This window comes from Tamandua tetradactyla, chromosome 9 (genome assembly GCF_023851605.1).
Source record: "Tamandua tetradactyla isolate mTamTet1 chromosome 9, mTamTet1.pri, whole genome shotgun sequence".
Classification (NCBI taxonomy): domain Eukaryota; kingdom Metazoa; phylum Chordata; class Mammalia; order Pilosa; family Myrmecophagidae; genus Tamandua; species Tamandua tetradactyla.
The window spans coordinates 31,712,861-31,733,560 of NC_135335.1; the positions used below are offsets into that span (position 1 = coordinate 31,712,861).

Genomic DNA, 20,700 nt, shown 5'->3' on the forward strand with positions numbered 1-20,700 from the left:
GAAGAGTGCTCTGAAAATTATTGCTTTTTTCTTTCTTTGGTTTGTATATATGTCATATTATACAATAAAAAAGTTAAAAAAACAAACAGAACATACCAATTTTATAAAATACATTGCAAAGGACTACAGTCAGGTATGCGATCTCTCACTCTTGGGATTCAAACTCAACAAAGGATCTTGTCTACTTCTTTTTTTTAACCCAATTTTATTGAGATATGTACTCACATACCATAAAATCATCCAAATTATACAATCAGTGGTTCAGAGTATCATCATATACTACCTGGGAAGCATTTTCCTTCTTCATCTTCAAAAGTCACTAGCTCGTGGACTCTCTGCTTCATGGTTCTGTGGCATTCTGAAGCTTTCTCCAAAATACTTCTTCTTTTATAGGATTCCAGTAAACTAATCCAGACCCACTTAGAATTGGAGGAGAAATGTTTCCATCTAATCAAGTTTAATACCCACAATTGTTTGAGTCACATCTTCATGGAGATAACCTAACCAAGTTTCCAACCTATAGTACTGAATAGGGACTAGAAGAAACGGTTGTTTCCACAAGATTGATTAGGAGTGAAACATGGCTTTTCTAGGGTACATAAATCCTTTCAAACCAGTACAACATCCTTGGGGGTCATGTCCCACGTAAGGGGGAGGGCACTGAGTTAAAGAACCTGCTGAATTGGCTTAGGCCACGTCTGAGCAACAAAAGAGGTTCTCTGTGGGTGGCTTTTAGGCATAATTATAAGTAAGTTTGGCTTCTCCACTGCAGGAATAAGTTTTATAAGGGCAAGCCCCAAGATTGGGGGCCTGGTCCATCAAATTGGCAGTCCCCAATGCTTACAAGAATATCAGGCCTTACCCAGGTGGGGAAATGTAATATTTGCACCTTTTACCCCAGTCCCTCAAGTGGACTTTTGCAAATGCTTTTTAATCTTCTGCCTAGACTACTCTAGGATATATTGGGGCATCATATCAAACTGTGCAAATCATCTAGTCTGGGTTTCTGTACATTCTTAATAGGGGTACTCTAACCACAAATCCTAGACCTTACCCTAATGGGTGAGACTCAAGCCCAAGTTCTATCAGGCAGATATTAGACAGAAGAAAATAGGTGCTCATACAAGGTTATTCATCCAAAAGACATTTATTCCCAGAATTATTTCTTTCCTCAACATTAAATGTAGAGGGTGTACAGATGGTTCAGTGGTAGAATGCTCACCTTCCATTTGGGAGACCGGGTTCAATTCCTGGGCCATGCACCCCCACACTCCCTCCTCCCCTCCAAAATTAGATGTAATGCTGAAGGGCCTACAGTGGCAGGCCATGGCAGAGAGGACCCTGATCATTAAACTTCCAGACAAAACCAGTCTAGGTGGCCAATCAGGGATGGCAAAGAGGGCCCATGCCCTGCTGGTACTGCAGCACCTTAGGCAGGCAGTCTTGGGACCTTAAGTTCCTTCATGGCTGCCAAACTTGTTACCAAGCAAGGTCTCATTGCCTGATGATCACAGGAGCCAATCCTATGACATTAGGATTTTGAGAAAAGAAAAAGATTTATTGCAAAGTTGACCAGTAATGAGACAGGAGACAAGACTCAAATATTTCTCCTTGACTTGAAGGCTAAGTGACATTTTATGGGGAAGGGTGTTGTGGCGTGGTTTGAATGGCTAGGCATAGATTTGCACATATGGGGTAGAGGCAGGCTTTGCACCAGATTTTCCTTGTTGAAAGGCCTCTCCTTTCAGATTGTTCCAGGGTCCTGGAGGTTATGTAAGGACACCAGTCTGGGCTTCTACACATGCTCAGACTTCATTGACCTGCAAAACAGGCTGAAAAGGAGAATTTAGGTTACTAATAAGTTTTGGGCAGAGCTTGCAAAACAAGCTCAAAAGCAGAAGCTACCACTAATGGGTTAAAGAGAAGCTAACAGGTTTTGGTCAGTTTCAGGACAACTTATAGAACTCACTGAAATTGCTATACTTACGATTATAGTTTTATTATGGTGAAAGGATACAAATAAGAAGCCAAAAGAAGAGACACATAGGGCAATCAATGTCTGAGAGGGTCTCAGAGGCAAGCTTGCATGTCCTCTCCATGTGAGGTCAGAAAATGTCATCCTTTTGGCACAGTGATATATCTTATAAATTGTGGAAGTTCCTCATGGCTTTTGGAGTTCTGAGTTTATTTGGGGTCTCTTTAAGTAGGGGTGATTGATGGAATGAATGTCCACGTGTTTGAAGTCAATCTGCAGCCACCCTCCCCTCCCAGAGGTTGGAAACTGATATGATTTGGCTTGAAGCGCCAACAACCCAATCACCTGGTTGGTCTCAATGGTGGGGCCAGTCCCCACCCTAAAGCTGCAGGTATGGCTGGCCCTCCCCACGGTCTCACTGGCATATGATTGAGCAGGTGTGGTCCTGGACCTACCCTGAAGAACAAAAGACACTCAAGTCACAGGAAATTCCAAAGATTTAGAGGTTGCTTCCCCTGGAACTGAGGACAAATACCAGCCCAAGTTTTTCATTACACCACATCCATAGAAATCAAGAGATAATAAATTATTATTGTTTCGTGGTGCTAACCTTTGAGTTACTTTATTTTGCAGCCATAGATAACTCATACAATGGCTCAAGCCTGATGCCCTTCAGTACTGACCCTTTGACTCTGGGCAACTTGGCACATTAGCCTCAGCTCAGAGAAATTTGCAGGCAGCAGCCCTGCAGCTTCCCCTTTTCCTGTGTTTCCTTTCCCTGCTCAGGAGAGCAGAAGGCAGGATCAATGCAGCTGGTGCCTCATCAGTTTCTATTGGGAAATTGTATACTCATCTCTCCTACCTTTAGCACCACCCCCCGCCCCCAAACTTTAGAGTATCCTTTGGAAACTACCCCCTCATTTTTGGGAAAGAAAAAAACAATACTCCCCAGTGGGCTGTGACCTATGTGGATTCCCTCTCTCCCTGTTCTCACCCTTTGGTTTGGATAGGGTGAGGTGGAAGTGGGTGTGGTAGAGCTAACTTTCTGAACATTTCTGGAGCTTGTTCTTGCTCCAATCTTGGTGGATGTCCTCACATCTTCCTTAAATGTGGGGTCCTCAGTGCTCTTTATCCTCAGTTTTGGATCCTAGTTTCCTATACCAAGAAAACAGGAAAAGACCCTCTCAACATACAGACCAGAGGAATTTGTAACCTACCATGACTGGTTTTTCTGCTTGTGTTTCCATATTGCTACCTCTTCCTTCCCTCTAAATCTGTCCTCTAGAAAAACTGAATCATCAGCAGTTTCTTCAATGAGTTATGACATGTTTTGTCTTCACTAACCCTCTACAGATAGCTGTCCTTCTGCTGGCAATACCTTTCTAGAAGGTTCCCTCCATGGGGATGTTCAATTCCCAATATTTCTGGCTTTTTGTGGGCAGTCACTAGGGAACCAAAGCCTCTGTGAGTCCAGCCAGGTAGGGCCTGGACACCGAGGTTCCTGCAGCTTCTGCTGAGACCAGACCTTGGGTGCAGCTGTGACTTTCCATTTAAGCAAGTGGTGCAGGTCTAGAAGTGGGTAGGCGGAGTCAGGTATAGCTGGATACAGGTGCCAAAAATGTTATCATTAAGACCAGGTCTTACTTCATCTCTTTGCTTTCCTCTGTTCGAGCTTCACTCTCAGGCATACTTCCCCCTTAAGACGACAAGGAGGCCTCCAGCAGTTCTAGACATGTCGTATTCTTTCTACCTGGGGCAAATGTCTTCTTTCTTCCAATACATCTGCCTCCCTCCACCCTCCAAAAATACCCAGCCTTGATTATTGGCCCCGAAGGGCCTGGATCTGGTCAAGTGCCCATCTCTAATGAGTCTCTGTGGGCAGAGGGCTGCAATGCAGTGTTGCGTGCAGGGAAGCTCTAGAAAGCAACCTGTGGCAGAGTGTCGTAAGGCAGAGTGATATGAGGTTACAGTGTAGTGTGATACGTGCTTGACTTTTTGTGTGTTACTCCCCCACCACAAACATATACACAACTGGGAGCTCCAGGAGCACAGAGACTGTGACTGGTTGGTTCATCTCTATGTCCCTAGGGTCACACCCTGGAAGCCGGGGACTGATTACTTTCGAATTAATGCTTGAATGAATGAATGAATCTTTGCTTCCAAGCACAGCACTCAGCAGGAAAGTACCTGAGGCCACCTCCTGAGATTTAGTTCATCCTGCAACTGACACATTGTCAGTAACTCCCTTAGATAGGGAGTTACAAATCACTTTCATATCTGATTCCCACAATCACTCAAAGAGGTGGGATTTATTAACCCCATTTATAATTGAGGAGAATGAGGCCCAGAGAGCTCAAGTGAGTTGCTGAAGGACTGGTGCTCAGGCTGGGTGTTGGGAGCTGGGGAAGTAACCAAGGATGGAAGGCTCGGGGCGGGGCGGCAGAGCAAGGGCACCTAGGGACAGCCAGCCAGCAGCTTCTGGTTTAATAAACACTGCCAAGGGAGCAACCCTTGAGCAAAATTGGCTATGTTTAAATAGCAAAACCCAGAGAACTTCATAAATCATGCAAAGCGGTGTCAGGGAGGATAATTCCACCTTTTATTCCACTTTGAATTGTTTAATCATGCATTGAGTTTGCCAGTGACCGGTGGGGCTCTGGGGAAGCTAAGGCGGATCAGAACAGGTGCCAATCCTTGAGGAGCAACCTGATCTAGATGAGGGGCAGATGAATAAGCAGACAGGGAGGAAGCTGTGTCATGGAGCCATGGCAAGGACAAACCATGGCTGTAGGATCACTATGGAAACAGAGAAGCAAAGGGTGGGGCCAGGAAAGGCTTTGCAGGGCAAAGGACCTGTAAGGAGAAACATCTCTCTCTATCTTTCCCTCTCCCTCTCTCTCTCAATCTCTCTCTCTCTCTCCCTCCCTCTCTTCTTCTCCCTCTCCCTCTCCTCCCTCCCCACCCCACACCCCCATTAAAAACTCTCCAGGGACTTCACGTCACACATGATACAAATTCTAAAGGCCTTACCATGACCAATGAGCCCCCAGATGATTTGGCTTTGCCCACTTCTCCTACCCCACCTCTTCCCAACTTTTCCCCTCGCTCACTCTGCTCCAATAACACTGGCTTTTTTGCTGTTTCTTGGACAGGGACACCTTGGTTGGTTTTTTGTTTTTGCTTCTGCCCTTGCTGATTCCTCCAGCTGTAATATTTTCTTCCCAGGTATTCTCAATAGACTGGCTTTATCTTGTCATGCAGGTCTCTTGTCAAATGTCACCTTTTCAGCCAGAAGGTCGAATACGGCCTCTCCTCCAACTTCTATCACTGCACCATTTCATCGTCTGACTCCCAACTGATCACTTTATGGATTTCCTTTTCTTATTGAAATAATTAATGGTTAACACAGTTTCCTGGTTAAAACTTGATAATACAAAAAATACGCACTGAAAATATAGCTCCTGCTTTGTCCCTAGTTATCAGGGATGATGGCTTTGCCTGGTGGCAACTTAGCTAAGCTGGAACCAAGTTTCCCAGAATTCTCTATATGGCTCTGAATTCATGTTAGTCACAAGAGATGTTTTTTTTTTTTTTAAATTTTTTATTAATTAAAAAAAATTACAAGAAACACAAACATTCCCAACACATACACTCAGCAATTCACAATATCATCACATAGTTGCATATTCATCATCATGATCATTTCTCAGAACATTAGCATCAATTCAGAAAAAGAAATAAAAAGACAACAGAAAAATATAACAAACAGAAAAAAAAATTTTACATGCCATACCCCTTACTGATACCTTTCATTGATCACTAGCATTTCAAACTAAATCTATTTTAACATTTGTTCTCCCTATTTTTTATTTTTGTTCCATATGTTCCTCTCATCTGTTGACAAGGTAGATAAAAGGAGCATCAGACACAAGGTTTTCACAATCACACAAGTCACATTGTGAAAGCTATATCATTATACAATCATCTTCAAGAAACATGGCTACTGGAACACAGCTCTACATTTTCAGGCAGTTCCCTCCAGCCTCTCCATTACATCTTGGATAACAACGTGATATCTACTTAATGCATAAGAATAACCTCCAGGATAACCTCTCGACTCTGTTTGGAATCTCTCAGCCATTGACACTTTGTCTCATTCCACTCTTCCCCCTTTTGGTCGAGAAGGTTTTCTCAATCCCTTGATGCTGGGTCTCAGCTCATTCTAGAGTTTTTCTTAATCCCTTGATGCTGAATCTCAGCTCATTCTGGGATTTCTGTCCCACGCTGCCAGGAAGATCCACACCCCTGGTAGTCATGTCCCACGTAGACAGGAGGAGTGTGGTGAGTCTGCTTGCTGTGTTGGCTGGAGAGAGAGGCCACATCTGAGCAACAAAAGAGGTTCTCTTGGGGGTGACTCTTAGGCTTAATTTTAAGTAGGCTAGACCTATCCTCCGTGGGGTCAAGTTTCATACGAACAACCCCCAAGACTGGGGGCTCAGCCTATAGCTTTGGTTGTCCACACTGCTTGTGAGAATATCAAGAATTCAACTTGGGGAAGTTGAGTTTTCCCCCGTTCTCACCATTCCCTGAAGGGGACTTTGCAAATACTTTTCCACTCACTGATCAAATCACTCTGGGATTCATCAGGGCATCACCTGGACAAACCAACAAAATCTCATGTCCTATACAAAGTTCCATGTACTTAAGGTGTTCAATCAACTATCTACATAAGTTATATTAGGAGATGCACTAGTCAAAGTATAGATTTGTACCAAATAAACATTTTTTGCTTTAGTCTCACACATTAGTTGAAGTTTTAAAATATTAATTACCATCTATTTTCAGCACACTGTAGTAATGACATTCTTTTGTTCTTCCTCATGCAAAAACGTTTTTTAAGTTTGTACATTTAGTCACTATCATTATACACTCTAGGCATTCCTAGATTACACCATCTCAATCTTTATCATCTATCTTTCTTTGTGATTTCATTTATGCCCCAGCCCTCCTCCCTCTATCATTCTCATATGCAGTTTCATTCAGTGTTTTAACGTAATTATATTACAGTTAGGTAATATTGTGCTGTCCATTTCTGAGTTTTTATATTCAGTCCTGTTGCACAATCTGTATCCCTTCAGCTCCAATTACCCTATTTCTATCTCCTGATGGTCTCTGTTACCAAGGAAATATTCCAAGTTTATTCACTAATGTCAGTTCATATCAGTGAGACCATACAGTGTTTGTCCTTTTGTTTCTGGCTAATCATACTCAGCATAATGTCCTTAAGGCCCATTCATGTTGTTACATACTTCATAACTTTATTCTATCTTACAGCTGCATAATGTTCCACCTTATGTAAATGTCACAGTTTGTTTAGCCAACTGTCTGTTGATGGACATTTTGGCTGTTTCCATCTCTTGGTAATTGTTAATAATGCTGCTATAAACATTGGTGTGTAAATGTCCATTTGTGTCCTTGGCCTCGTGTCCTTTGAGTAGAGACAGCATATAGATGGGTCCTGTTTTTTAATCCATTCTGCCAGACTATGTCTTTTGATTGGAGAGTTTAATCTATTCACATTCAGTGTTATTACTGCATGGGTAGTACTTTCTTCTACTATTTTGCCTTCTGGATTTTGTATGTCATATCTAATTTTCCTTCTTTTTACCTTTACTCATAGTCTTCCTTTCTACACTCTTCTCCACACCTCTCTCTTCTGCCTTCGTATCTGTCTCTAGTGTTCCCTTTAGTATTTCTTGCAGAGCTGGTCTCTTGGTCACAAATTCTCTCAGTGATTTTTTGTCTGAAAATGTTTTAATTTCTCCCTCATTTTTGAAGGACAGTTTTGCTGGATATAGAATTCTTGGTTGGCAGTTTTTCTATTTTAATAATTTAAATATATTATCCCACTGTCTTCTTGCCTCCATGGTTTCTGCCGAGAGATCTGCGCATAGTCTTATTGGGCTTCCCTTGTATGTGATGGATTGCTTTTCTCTTGCTGCTTTCAAGATCCTCTCTTTCTCTTCGACCTCTGACGTTCTGATTATTAAATGTCTTGGAGTATGCCTATTTGGATCTATTCTCTTTGGGGTATGCTGCACTTCTTGGATCTGTAACTTTAAGTCTTTCATAAGAGTTGGGAAATTTTCAGTGATAATTTCCTCCATTAGTTTTTCTCCTCCTTTTCCCTTCTCTTCTCCTTCTGGGACATCCACAACACGTATATTTGTTCACTTCGTATTGTCTTTCAATTCCCTGAGTCCCTGCTCAAATTTTTCCATTTTTTTTCCTACAGTTTCTGTTTCTTGTCGGATTTCAGATGTTCCGTCCTCCAGTTTAGAAATCCTATGTTCTGTCTCTCAAAATCTACCATTGTAGGTTTCCATTGTTTTTTTCATCTTTTCTACTGTATCTTTCATTCCCATAAGTTCTGTGATTTGTTTTTTCAGACTTTCAGTTTCTTCTTTTTGTTCATTCCTTACCTTCTTTATATCCTCCCTCAGTTCATTGATTTGGTTTTTGATGAGCTTTTCCATGTCTGTTCATACATTCTGAATTGTTTCAGGCCCTGTATGTCATTTGAATTGTTGGTTTGTTCCTTTGACTGGGCCATATCTTCAATTTTCCTAGTGTGAGTTGTTATTTTTTGCTGGCATCTAGGCATTTAATTACCTTAATTAGTTTATTCTGGAGATTGCTTTCACTTCTTTTATCTAGGGTTTTCTTGCTGGATGAATTTGTTGTCTATCTGTTCTTTGACATTCCATTCAGTTTTATCTGGACCTTTAGCTTAAGTTTTGTTTAACAGAGGAGAATTTTTTAGTTCTCGTTTTCTTGTTTCTTGCCCTGCTTGTGTGGTGCCTTCCCACCCACCCCCCACACTTAGGAGGGTCTACTTTGATATTATAGACCCCAGCCAGATTTTCCCAGACCAAACTGGCCTTCTATCAGAAGGAAAGAGTCATCTGCATTGGGTTCCCTGAGGGTGAGACCCAGCAGGTTGAAAGACTTTCCTGTGAAGTCTCTGGACTCTGTTTTTCTTATCCTGCCCTGTGTGTGGCACTTGTCTGGCTGCAGGTCCCACCAGGATAAGATGATGCAGTACCTTTAATTTTGGCAGACTCTCCCTGCTGGGGGTATGGTGGAGACAGAGGAAAGGTTGTAGGCTGGTTTTAATGGCTTCAAATTACCAAGCCCTGGTGTCTGAATTCCTCGAGGGAGGGATTTCACCTGAGTTGGGCTTCACCCCTCCCCTGGGGAAGGCACAGGCTCCAGATAAGCCCCCAAAAGAGCTCACTTCTGCCTATGCCTGGGGCAGCTGCAGCCTGAAAAGTCCTGCCACTGCATCCAGAGGCAGTCAAGGCTTTGTAGATACACAGCCACAAAAACCTCTGTTTCCTTCTTTTTTTTTTTTCCCCCTTTTTCTGTCAGCCCTGCCGCCTTAGCGCCGGGGCAAAAATGAGCAAACTCCGCTTTGATCAGGTTCACCTAAGCTGGGGGCCTATTTTTAGTAGTCAGAATTTGTTAATTAGTTCCACAATTGGCGTTTGATTGTGCCCAGTCCCTGCTGCTGGTAAAGTCCTTTCCTTTTCCTTCTGGGAAGCGGCCTGTGGGGGAGGGGCGCTGGCCGCCGCAGCTTTGGGAACTCACAGTTCTGGGGGGTGCTCGCAGCCAGTCCAGGTGGTCCAGACTGGGGTACGCTGTGTGTCTGGTCACTGACATGACCCCAGGCGCTGTTCTGTACTGTTTCTGGGTTATTTAGTAGTTGTTCTGGAGGACGAACTAAAATGCACACGTTAAGCTGCCCTCTTGACCTGCTTCCACAAGAGATGTTTTGTGTGAGATTTGGCAGGTGAAAAAAAAGTGAAACTGCAGTCATGCTATTTACACTCTGAAGGTCACAAGGGCTCTGCGCACTGGTGCAGCTTGTGTATGGTGTCACCGGTCTGCTGGCCTGGTTGACATAGAAAATACCCAGACCCCCATCTTCTCCAGTCTCCAGAAGACCTCTTCCTTCAGTTTCCCTGAATCTTCAGCCATGTGCAGCTCTGCGATGTAGGGTGTGCAGCAGGTAATCCACCCATGTCTCTAGGGTTCAAGTTAAAGAGAGACAGACATGGGTTCCTGCTTCTCTCTGTGGTTCCCATGAGGCATTGCTCTCACCCTATCCTGCTTTTCTTCCTGACTGCTGGTCTACCCAACCTGTAATGATTGACATTGGTCTCAACACTGAAGCACAGAAGCAACTGCCTGAGTAGGAGTTTGACCCACTGCTACAACTGTGTAAGGTCTAACCTCTATAGTTAATTCCTTATCCTAACTACTCTGGACTTATTTCTCTGGACAAATCTTGACTAATATACTAGGTAACTATTTTTTATTAGTTTCTTGAGTGTATGTTCTTATTCTTATTCTAACTCTACTTATTTTCCCCCCAATAAATCAGGTTTCTTTATTATATACCTCTCAGATTTTAGTTCCATGCAGTTAAAACATAGATCATGTCACAGTCTACAGAATTCCATATCCTTTAGTCACTATCAAACATTTTCCTGTCATTCATAAACTTTGGTAAATGTATTTAATATATCCAACATTGTTAAACATTGTTATGCCATAATTTACTTCTCTGTTCCCCATGTCTGGAAATTTTAAGACTGTCTCCAGTTGGATAAATATTTTTACATAAAAATGTTCGTTTATATTTATTATCCCCTTAAAACGAATTCCCAGAGATGGAATTACTACATCAAAAAGTGTCAAATTGCTTTCCAAAAAGCTTGTAGTAATTTATATTCTCACCGGCAGTGTTTAGGAAGGCTCATTTCACCTTATTCTTACCAACTTTTGAAATTTACTCATTAAAAAATAAATTTTATACTTCTAAATTTACTTAAAAATATATACAAATATTAAATTTACAGATTAAAAATTTTCTTGTTTATTTCATTTATTGATAGCGAAAATTAATACTTTAGCTATCAGCCACTTTTATGTTCTTTTAAATCTGTCCATAAATAGCATTTGTCCAATTATGTTTTAAGCATTTGTCTTTAGTTTTTGGTTAATTTGCACAAGCATTTTACATATTAGGGGTAGTAATCTTTTATCAGAGATTTGCTGCAAAAATTAATAAATTGGCAAAATATTTAATAAACAATATAAAAATTCACTTTTCCTCCCAAAAGAAGGGACAGTTCTCCTTGTCTTCCTACTAAAGAAATTACAGCTTATTTTCCATATATTTTAACTCTTGCAAAGCAATGAAATCTAGTAAAATTTCTGCCTTTCACATAATGAACATCATCACATTTACTTAACTAGTGCCTGTTCAGTGAAATCAACTTTTTCAACCAATGCCCAGGATAAAAAAGCACTTTCACAACCCAATAAACAACTCAAACATTTTTGTAGTCCATTATTATCATATCAGGTAAATCTGTAGTTCCATAACAGAATCAACAGACATAATGATAATTTCCAAGGCAAGTTAACTGAAAGGAGGAAAAAACTACCCCATTTTTGGGAACAGGAAGTTTCTCATTATTGAATGAAGTTTAAAATATACAAGTTAGAGCTCTGACATCACTCAAAGGAAGGTCACAGTCCAGAACTGTCTTATTGTTTGGATGAAAAATCCTTCCATCATTGTTTTTGGAAATACTTTTAACTGCTTTATAATTCTAATGAATAAGTTAAATCAAGTATCCCTATGTTCTGGATTCCCAGTTTTTATTAGGACTACAAATAAATATTAGCTCACTTCCATCACCAATGACACAGATGTTTCTTTCTAATGAATTGACCATAACATTTCTAAAGTTCTGAAATGGTCAGCAGACATAGGAAGACATGTTCTGCTTGGAACCAAAAGCTCCATCAAACTATTGGCTTTGATTCAGGGTCAGAGGAAAACAAACACTCTCAATTAAACAAACTAGCAAAGACATTCCCATTAACCCCGGCTCTAGCAAGCAAATTGGGAGCCTGAACAGGCAGAGTAAAAAGGTATGGATGAGATGGTGTCTGGTCACCAGAAGAGACTGACTGGAACAATGAATATCATCCACAAAGGTCAAGCACCTCTGATTGGAACGAGTAGTAAGAGGCTGTTAGGTAGTACCATCTGAAGGGAGCATTCAGCATTCTTTCAGCTGCCTTTGTAGTAAGTCTTCCATTTGACAGTGCTGGCAATATCACCAGAGATGATTTCGTCACTCATTCTTTGGCCAAAAGTCCTCTGGACCAGTCAAGAAGCTACTACCTAAGAGCTTCATGTTTCACTTTGTGATTATGTAATTAACAGTGCTCCTTGTCCTTGAGCATCTAGATGCTTACGTTGTTTAAATTGATCAACATACAAAGACTGAAAACAAATTAGCTTCTTACACATACTAGGGGGCCACTTCTGCTGTATTGACACCAGCACGTTTTAGGGGATCTTCTTGATCACTGTCTGAATTGTCAGCTTCACTGTCAAGGTCATCTCTCCAAGCCTGATCCACTGTAATGGGTTCCTGCTCCCCATCACTCCAGATGTGTTCATCCAGAATTTGGCTGACTTCACTTCGGTTACCTCCTGGAGTCTGAGAACTAAGTTCTCTCTTAGCATAAGAACTTTGCTGACACAAGGGTGGTCCACCCATAGGCTGTGGGTTGGTCTTCTTTATTTGAGCATGAAGGACCAGGGCATTCCTATGGGCATGCTCAGCACAGGATACCCCCTCTGTCTTCTCAGGCTTTGAGGCAGCACTGGGACATCTTTTCCCATTTTTTGTCGATATATAATTATACTGTTTGAAGGGTACAGTTTTGTCTTCAAGGATTGCTTAATGCAAAACTCCTGCCCTTCCAGATGAGATGGTGAGCATGGGTGGTGAGTGAAGGAATAAGACAGGGGCTCCTGAGACTTGGGCACAGGAGTGATCCTCCTTCAATTATTTGGCAAGATGTGAGTCCAAATCCTGTTTATACCAAAATGGCTGCAACATGAGGTGGATACCCACCGCCCTCCAAGTATTTTTACAAAAAGGCAATGTTGGGGGGTACATGGGTGTAGAATGCTCACCTGCCATGTGGGAGACCTGAGTTTGATTCCCAGACCATGTACCCCACACCCCCCTGCCAAAAAAAGTAGGGGCTTAAAACAAAAATATCATAGCATCTGTGCTGGTTTGAAAGGGTGTATTGGCCCCTAGAAAAGCCGTGTTTTAATCAAAACCCCATTTCATAAGCCAGAATAGTCCCTATTCAATACTATATGTTTGAAATGTAATCAGACCATCTCCCTGGAGCTGTGATTTAATCAAGAGTGGTTGTTAAACTGGATTAGGTGGCGACATGTCTCCATCCATTTGGGTGGGTCTTGACTGGTTTACTGGAGTCCTATAAAAGAGGAAACATTTTGGAGAATAAGAGATTTGATGAGAGCAGAGAATGCTGCTGCACCACGAAGCAGAGAGTCCACAAACCAGCGACCTTTAGAGATGAAGAAGGAAAACGCCTCCAGGGGCGCTTCATGAAACCAGAAGCCAGGAGAGAAAGCTAGCAGATGATGCCATGTTCACCATGTGCCCTTCCAGCTAAGAGAGAAGCCCTGACTGTGTTCATCATGTGGCTTCTCACTTGAGAGAGAAACCCTGAACTTCACTGGCCTTCTTGAACCAAGGTATCTTTCCCTGGATGGATGCCTTTGATTGGGCATTTCTATAGACTTGTTTTAATTAGGACATTTTCTCGGCCTTAGAACTGTAAACTAGCAACGCATTAAATTCCTCTTTTTAAAAGCCATTCCATTTCTGGTATATTGCATTCTGGCAGCTAGCAAACTAGTACAGCATGTCATGGTTCTATAGGTTGACTGGGCTCAGTTGGGTACCATTTCCTTGGGGCCTCCTGCATGGTTGCAGTCAGATGTTGTTTGGGGCTGCCACCACTCGAAGGCCTGACAGGGCTGAATGGGTCACTCACAGGGATGGCCATTGATGTGGGCTGCTGATTAGAGCATATTTACATGATTTGGGCTTTTCACAGCATGGAGACTGGTTTCTGTGATGAAGCTTCCAGACAGAAAGCATTTCAAGATACCTGATGAAAGCTGTAAGACTTTATATGACCTAACCCTACAATTCACAATATGCCACAATTCTGCTACATTCTACTGGTCAAACACATCTGTAAGGCCAACCCAGATTCAAAGAAGGGGAAGTAGACTGCATATATTAAAGGGAGAAGGAACAAAGAATTCACCACCATCTTTAATCTGCCATAGTCTGCCTTTTAGCCAAATACTATATTTCCCGCATGTGCAAGATATACTCACCTTCTCCCAAAGAGCCTAAACATTTTCTCAATATATCATTGGCTCAAAATAGATCTTGTCATGTAAATAAGGTCCAGACAAGGTAGATTTTTACTCCAAGTGAGACAGGAAGATGTTAGAAGAGTTCGAGCAGAAGAATGAAGTGGTTTGACATTTTTATAGAATTACTCTGGCTGTTGAGAATTGATAGGGGGTGAGGGGAGTAAGGGTACAAGCAGGACACGAAAATTGTTTGCAACACTGCAGATGAGAATGATGTAAGCTTTGGCCATGTGTAGCAGCAGAAATGGTAAGAAGTCATGTTCTTGAAATATGTAGAAGGCTGTGGATAAGGAGTAAAAAAGATAGAGGGAATTGTATTAGTCTCCTAGGGTTGCTATAACAATTTAGTACAGACTTGGTGTCTTAAAATGAGAGAAATGTATTTTATCACAGTTCTGGAGGTGAGAAGTCCAAAATAAAGGGCATTTGGTAGTGCCAATTCTCCCTCCAGAGGCTCAAGGGGAGATTTCCTTCCTTGCCTCTTCCAGCTTGTGGTGGCTGAAAGCATTCCTTGGCTTGTGGCTGATCACTCCAATCTCTGCCTCCATCTTCACATGCTGTATTAGATGTGGTTATATAGGGAAACAGAACCAACAGGAGATATCTGTAAATATTATGAGATTTTATAAAAGTGTCTCACACAACTGTGGGGATGCACAAGTCCAAATTCTGTAGGGCAGGCTACAAGCTGGCAACTCCAATGATGGTTTTTTATGAATACCCCAGGAGAAGCTGACTGACTGAAGTAGAGATAAAAATTCTCTCCTCTGACTGCTGAAGTCATCACTTCTCCTTTTAAAGCCTTCAACTGACAGGATGAAACCTATCTCATTGCTGAAGAAACTTTCCTCAGTTGATTGCAGATATAATCAGCCATAAATGAAATCAACTTACTGATGATTTAAGTCCATGACATATCCTTGCAGTAACAGTTAAGATAGTGCTTGCTTGACGAGACAACTCAGCACCATTACATGGCCAAGTTGACACATGAACCCAACCATCACACATGGCCTTCTCCTTTATTTGTACCTCTATTCTGAGTTTCTCTTATAAGGACACCTGTGATTGTATTGGGGTCCACTTGGATAATGCAGGATGCTCTCAACTTGAGTTCCTTAAATTAATTATATCTGCAAAGACTCTTTTTTCCAAATGGGGTCACATTCAAAAGTTCAAGACATGGGCATAATCGATTTTGGATCCAGCATTCAACCTACTATAGGAGTCAATAAATATTCCAAGAGAACTGCGGGAAGAGTCTTCCTACTGGAAGCTCCAGGAATCAGTCCTCCACCTAAACTACTACCGAACTGGTAGGAACTGACTGAGTCAACAAATTGAAACTCCGGAGTCTAGTGGAACCCTGCACAACATCCAGGGAAGAGCAGGAAGAAGCAGCTTGTAAATTGTGGTAAATATCGGTGAGTTTCACCCTCTGAGCACTGGTTACTCCCTCTGTCCCCCAAGCACCTTGCAGGCAGCAGTGAGGACCAGCTCCGCATTCAGCTTGCTGTGCCAAGATAGGCTGTAAGGACACAGTCTTGAAGCTACTTCAGATCATGGGGGGCTGGCTATGAGAGCAGCCATTGTTACAATTGCCCACAGGCAAAAGCTGCAGAGGAGTCTTAAAGAGGCAGTAACTTGTTATTGTTTTTTTTTCTTTTCTCTCTCCATTTCCTGTATGGGAACTGTGCTGGTTTGAAATGATGTATGTACCCTAGAAAAGCCATGTTTTAATCTTAATCCCATTTTATAAAGGCAGCCATTTCTTCTAATCCCTATTCAGTACTGTATACTTGAAACCGTAATTAGATCATCTCCTGGAGATGTGACTCAATCAAGAGTGGTTGTTAAGCTGGATTAGGTGGAGACGTGTCTCCACCCATTCTAGGTTGGTCTTGATTAGTTTACTTGAATCCCATAAAAGAGAATGACAAGAGAGAAAGTCAAGAGATTCTGAGAGAGCAGAGAATGATGTGGCCACGAGAAGCAGAGAGTACACCAGCCAGCAATCTTTGGAGATGAAGGAAAATGCCTCCTGGGGCGCTTCATCCAACAGGAAGCCTCGAGAGAAAGGTAGCAGATGATGCTATGTTCACCATGTGCCCTTCCAGATGAGAGAGGAACCCTGAACTTCATCGACCTTTGTGAATCAAGGTATCATTCCCTGGATTCCATACAGTGGAATCATTAATCAAAGACTTGAAATCAACTGAGCTAAAGGAATCCATACATAAAAATAGGCTTTAAATAAAAAAAAAAAACGATTAGAGGAGAGAAATAAAGAGATCATTTTTTGATGAAAGGTTCAATCAAGCAAGAAGATACGACTTTAAACCTTTATGCACCTCACAACAGGGTTCCAAAATATATGAAATGAAAACCAACAAAACTGAGGGGCTAAAGAAATAGTTTTACCGTAATAGTGAGAAACGTCAACACACCATTTTCAATAATTGATAGAACACTGAAAGTGAAGATCAGTAAGGAAGTAGAGGATTGGAATAACACTGCTAAATAATTACACGTAACAGACCTAAATAGAACATTCCAGCAAAAAAGAGCAGAACACACATTCTTCTCAAGTGCAAATGAAACGTTTTCCAAGACTGACCATATGTTAGGCCATATACCAAACCTCATCAATTTATGAATACTGAAATCATACAAAGTATTTTCCTGGAACACACTGAAGTAAAGCTAGAAATCAATATGAAAGGAAAACTGGGAAATTTACAAATATGTGGAAATGAAACAACACACTATTGAACAACCAAAGAAGAACTCACAGGGAAATAAGGAAATATCTTGAGATGACAGAAAATGCAAACATAAACTTATAGGATTTAGTGAAGAAAGCGCACAGACGGAAATACCAAAATGTTGAAACAACCCAAGTGTCCATCAACTGATGAATGTGGTATAGCCATCCAATATAAGGACCAGTGTTCAGCCTTAAGAATAAATGAAGTGCCGGTACATGCTATAACATGAATGAACCTTGAAGCCATCATGTTGAGTGAAATAAGCCAGACAGAAGAGGACAAATATGGTATGATTTCTCTTAAATAAAATACTTAGAATAAGCAAATTCATAGAGACAGGAAACAGAGTGGTTACCGCAGGTGGTAAACCATGTTATTTCTAAATGAGTATGAGTTTTGGTTTGGGCATGATGAAAATAGTCATGGAAATTAATACCAGGGAAAATAGCACTGTGTTTTCAACGTACATAATGTCAAAGAATTGTATACTTAAAATGGTTACAGTGATTTTTAATGTTATATATATTTTACCAGAATTAAAAATAAATATATACATTTTAAGAACTCAAAAAGTATGCAGACTAGATGATGGACTATATTTATAGAAAAATTTACACAAATTGCTAAAAGCACAAAAATATATAAGAAGAAATAAGATGAAAAATTAGTCTCCCACCTACCACTTCCTCCAGTCCTTCACAGATCCTTCACAGATTACAACTATTATGTTTATTGTGAACCTCCACGTTTACGTAATCAAATACCTGTGTGTATTATCATTTTTAAAAGTATATGATAATGTATTAACATGCAGTAAGAAAGAAATGAGTCCAAGGATTTCGGACTTGTAACAGAAAAAACGGAGTTTGCATGAACCAAAATAGTATAAAGACTATGAGAAGATCATGTTCTTGAATACAGAGATAAAGTTCTGATTAAATCTTAATCGTGTTCAGTGGGGTTGGGGTTTGGGAGAGTGCCCCACCCTTCAAGAAGCTTTAACAACACATCCATCTTTATTGCCTCTCTCTCAACACTAAATTCTTGAGGTCTTTTTCAATTTTCTTGGACTACCTTCCCTGCCAGACAAAGTGTTCTGGAGATGTCCAATTACTTCTCTGTCTCCATCACCCAACTAAACAACTGGTGCAGTTATTTGTAGTCTAGATCACAAACACTGGTATCAGACAGACCTTGGTTCACATCCTGGCTCTGACAATTACTGTGACCTAGGTCAAGGGACCTTCTGTACTGGTCTCAGCTTCCATTTGCAAACTGGTGATAATAAAAACGTTTCCTCAAGTGGTTAAAAGAAGGACTAATGGAGATGATCCAAGACTCTAGTATAGGAGCACAGTAGGTCCTTAATGAATACGTACGCCCTGCCTCACCCATGTATTAGTTTGTCAAATGCTTACGGTCTTGTCTCTAAAAGACTGAGATTTGTCCCTGGGCAATCTCGTTTCTAGAGCAGATTATTGTTGATCTGCAGAACTCGGGGTACACAGTAGGACTACTTGGTTGCGTAATCGGTGCCTCCAGAGAGGGACTCTACTTGAAGGGCGGGTTTACCTCGTTGTCTCCCGGGTAGGCTGAGAATTCGAGTGGTTGAGGAGTCTGTTTGTGGGTCCATCATGGCGCCGTCCTGCTCCTTGTACGAACACCAAAGATGGAGAGTACCATTCGGGGGCCGACATGTTTCTACTACGTGATCCAGGCCCAGGCCAGAGGTGGCCCGGAACGTGACGCAAAGTTGAGGCGGGGTCCCTCCCACGCATCCTCGGCGTCGAGCGTCTCGTGACAGGTACTTCCGCTCGGGGCGGCGGCGGTGACGGAAGTGGGAGCGGGGCCGGAGTCTTGGCCATAAAGCCCGAGGCGGAGGCAGCGGCGGCTTTGGAGTCTTTAAGAACGCGGAGCGACTCGCTGGTACCGGAACTTGGTCTTCCTTTCTGTTCCTGTCTTTCCTTGTTTTGCCTCCTCCCTGGGAGCCCTCGCAACGTGCCCGGCCCGGAGCCCCCGCGGAGCGCGCGGTAAGCAGCGGGCCCGTCTCGGCTGACGGCCTGGCCCCATCCCCCTTCTCCTTCCCTGGGTCGCCTGGGACTCGCGTTGTTCCAATTACGCTGGGCGGATTCCCAGCCCCGGCCTCCGTTGGAAACTCCGCGTCGTTCCAGCCCAGGGGAGCAGGCCCGGACCGCGCCCACCCGGGAAGAGGTCAGAGGTCATCGGGTGTGACCTCTGGCCGGGGTGCCGGCTCCGGGCCGTAGTCACCGGCGCCTTGTTTACTGGTGGTGTCAAGACCCGAAACCCGAGAGGGTTTCCTGACTGGGTGGGCCACTGGCATGGGGCGGGGAGGGAATGGAGGTACTTGGGCCGCGGCGGGACGCATTAGCAGGCTTAGTCCCTTGGAGCAAGCCAGAGAGTGTAGGAGCCGACCCCACTCGTGGCCATATCGGGTTACGCTGACCTCTGCCGCCGACTGCGCGGCCCATGGTGACAGGTTCCCAGAGCTGAACCACATTCCCATCTGTGCTGTTCGGTTGAACAGTCTGACTCTGTTAGTGGGAGAGGTTCCCCGGCGGCAACTGAGTCAAGACTGTGAGTCAGGTCACATGCTCTGGGCTTTCCTCAAAGACTTGTATGCATGTGAGATGCCTCTGGCTGTGGGAGACAGGGAGCTTTTTGTCACAAGCATGTTATGCTAAATACTGAAAGAAGTTTGCAAACTTTTATTGGGGGGAGTAGGGGTGAGATGGTGGTTGGCCGAAGGGCTGCTTTGGATTTCTTACAGCCCAGGGGATATTGAGAATAATAATAGCAAATATTTGAGCGTGCACTGTGTACTGAACATCACGCCAAGACTTTCACACACATTGTTTAATTCTCAGAACACCTTTCTGAAGTACCATTATTTTGCCCTCATATTGATAGGGAAATTGAAGAATAGAGATGTCAAGTCACCTAAACAAGGACACTCAACTGATAGGTTATGAAACTGAGATTTAAGTTCTGGCAGTCAGACTCCATAGATTTGTATTCTGCTTTTAGGTTGTACTGTTTTCAGGTGCCCCTGAGACTTGTGATTTCTCTTTTGTCACTTGGTATCTGCCCCTTGTGGCCTCCCATCTTTCTAGTGATGTCATTTCAAAGCTTCCTCAGGTAGCATTAGTTCCTCCTTAAAGATATAAGTCATTCCTTTCGCAGTTGTGGCTTAACACATTGTAGTTAAATCATTAAATTAAGGGCTCTTGAAGTATACTAATTTAGGTTTGGGAAATTTTTAAGTATTTAAGTCTTTTGTCGAGCCTATCATGAACTTATAACCTTTAGCAAAAATGTGGAGTTAGTAAGTGGTGTCCAGCTAGTTGATTTTTCCCTGTTGAAGTGCTTTATCTTTTCTTTGGATTCCAAAAGAAAGACTTTTGTCTCTTCCTTGTGACTTAAGCAGCTGATTGGCCACATGACTTCCCATCCATGGATTAATGAAGTCTCCTGTTAGTGTGCTTCCCTCTTCAAACTTTGGAAGATTTGTCCAGGTTTGAGTTTAAGGATTGGAATGTGAATTATGAGTATTTGTCCTCCCGAGGATATTGTCC

General features: G+C 42.4%; 2 protein-coding genes and 2 pseudogenes across 3 annotated transcripts in view; 1 reads left to right on the forward strand and 3 right to left on the reverse strand.

Annotated features, from left to right (window-relative positions):
* Positions 1-5,618: 5,618 nt before the first annotated feature.
* On the reverse strand, positions 5,619-19,631 carry LOC143645654 (uncharacterized). The gene is made up of 3 exons (XM_077114889.1): positions 19,341-19,631; positions 18,680-19,250; positions 5,619-6,338 (listed from the first exon to the last, which is right to left on the reverse strand). Exons 1-3 carry the CDS (start codon positions 19,629-19,631, stop codon positions 6,193-6,195), a joined length of 1,008 nt encoding a protein of 335 aa, XP_076971004.1. The 3' UTR covers positions 5,619-6,192.
* LOC143646327 (KAT8 regulatory NSL complex subunit 2 pseudogene) lies at positions 11,045-13,957 on the reverse strand (annotated as a pseudogene).
* On the reverse strand, positions 11,757-11,883 carry LOC143647511 (small nucleolar RNA SNORA2/SNORA34 family; annotated as a pseudogene).
* The window catches only part of RAB7A (RAB7A, member RAS oncogene family), a 132,630-nt gene continuing 130,834 nt past the window's right edge, over positions 18,905-20,700 (forward strand). Inside the window, exon 1 of one of the 2 annotated variants that reach the window (XM_077116362.1) lies at positions 18,905-19,137. The gene's annotated coding sequence lies outside the window, so the exon portion shown is untranslated. The remainder of the gene's footprint in view (positions 19,138-20,700) is intronic. The other variant, XM_077116361.1, reaches the window with a different exon arrangement.

What these genes read in the sequence shown, in the direction of transcription:
- LOC143645654 (XM_077114889.1), bottom strand. Translation starts at nt 19,631, where the DNA reads ATGGGAATGTGGTTCAGCTCTGGGAACCTGTCACCATGGGCCGCGCAG. An exon ending in AGCCGGCACCCCGGCCAGAG is followed by an intron (nt 19,251 to 19,340) that starts GTCACACCCGAT and finishes TTTCCAACGGAG; the next exon opens with GCCGGGGCTGGGAATCCGCC. An exon ending in CCTACCCGGGAGACAACGAG is followed by an intron (nt 6,339 to 18,679) that starts GTAAACCCGCCC and finishes CTCTCTCTCCAG; the next exon opens with CCAACACAGCAAGCAGACTC.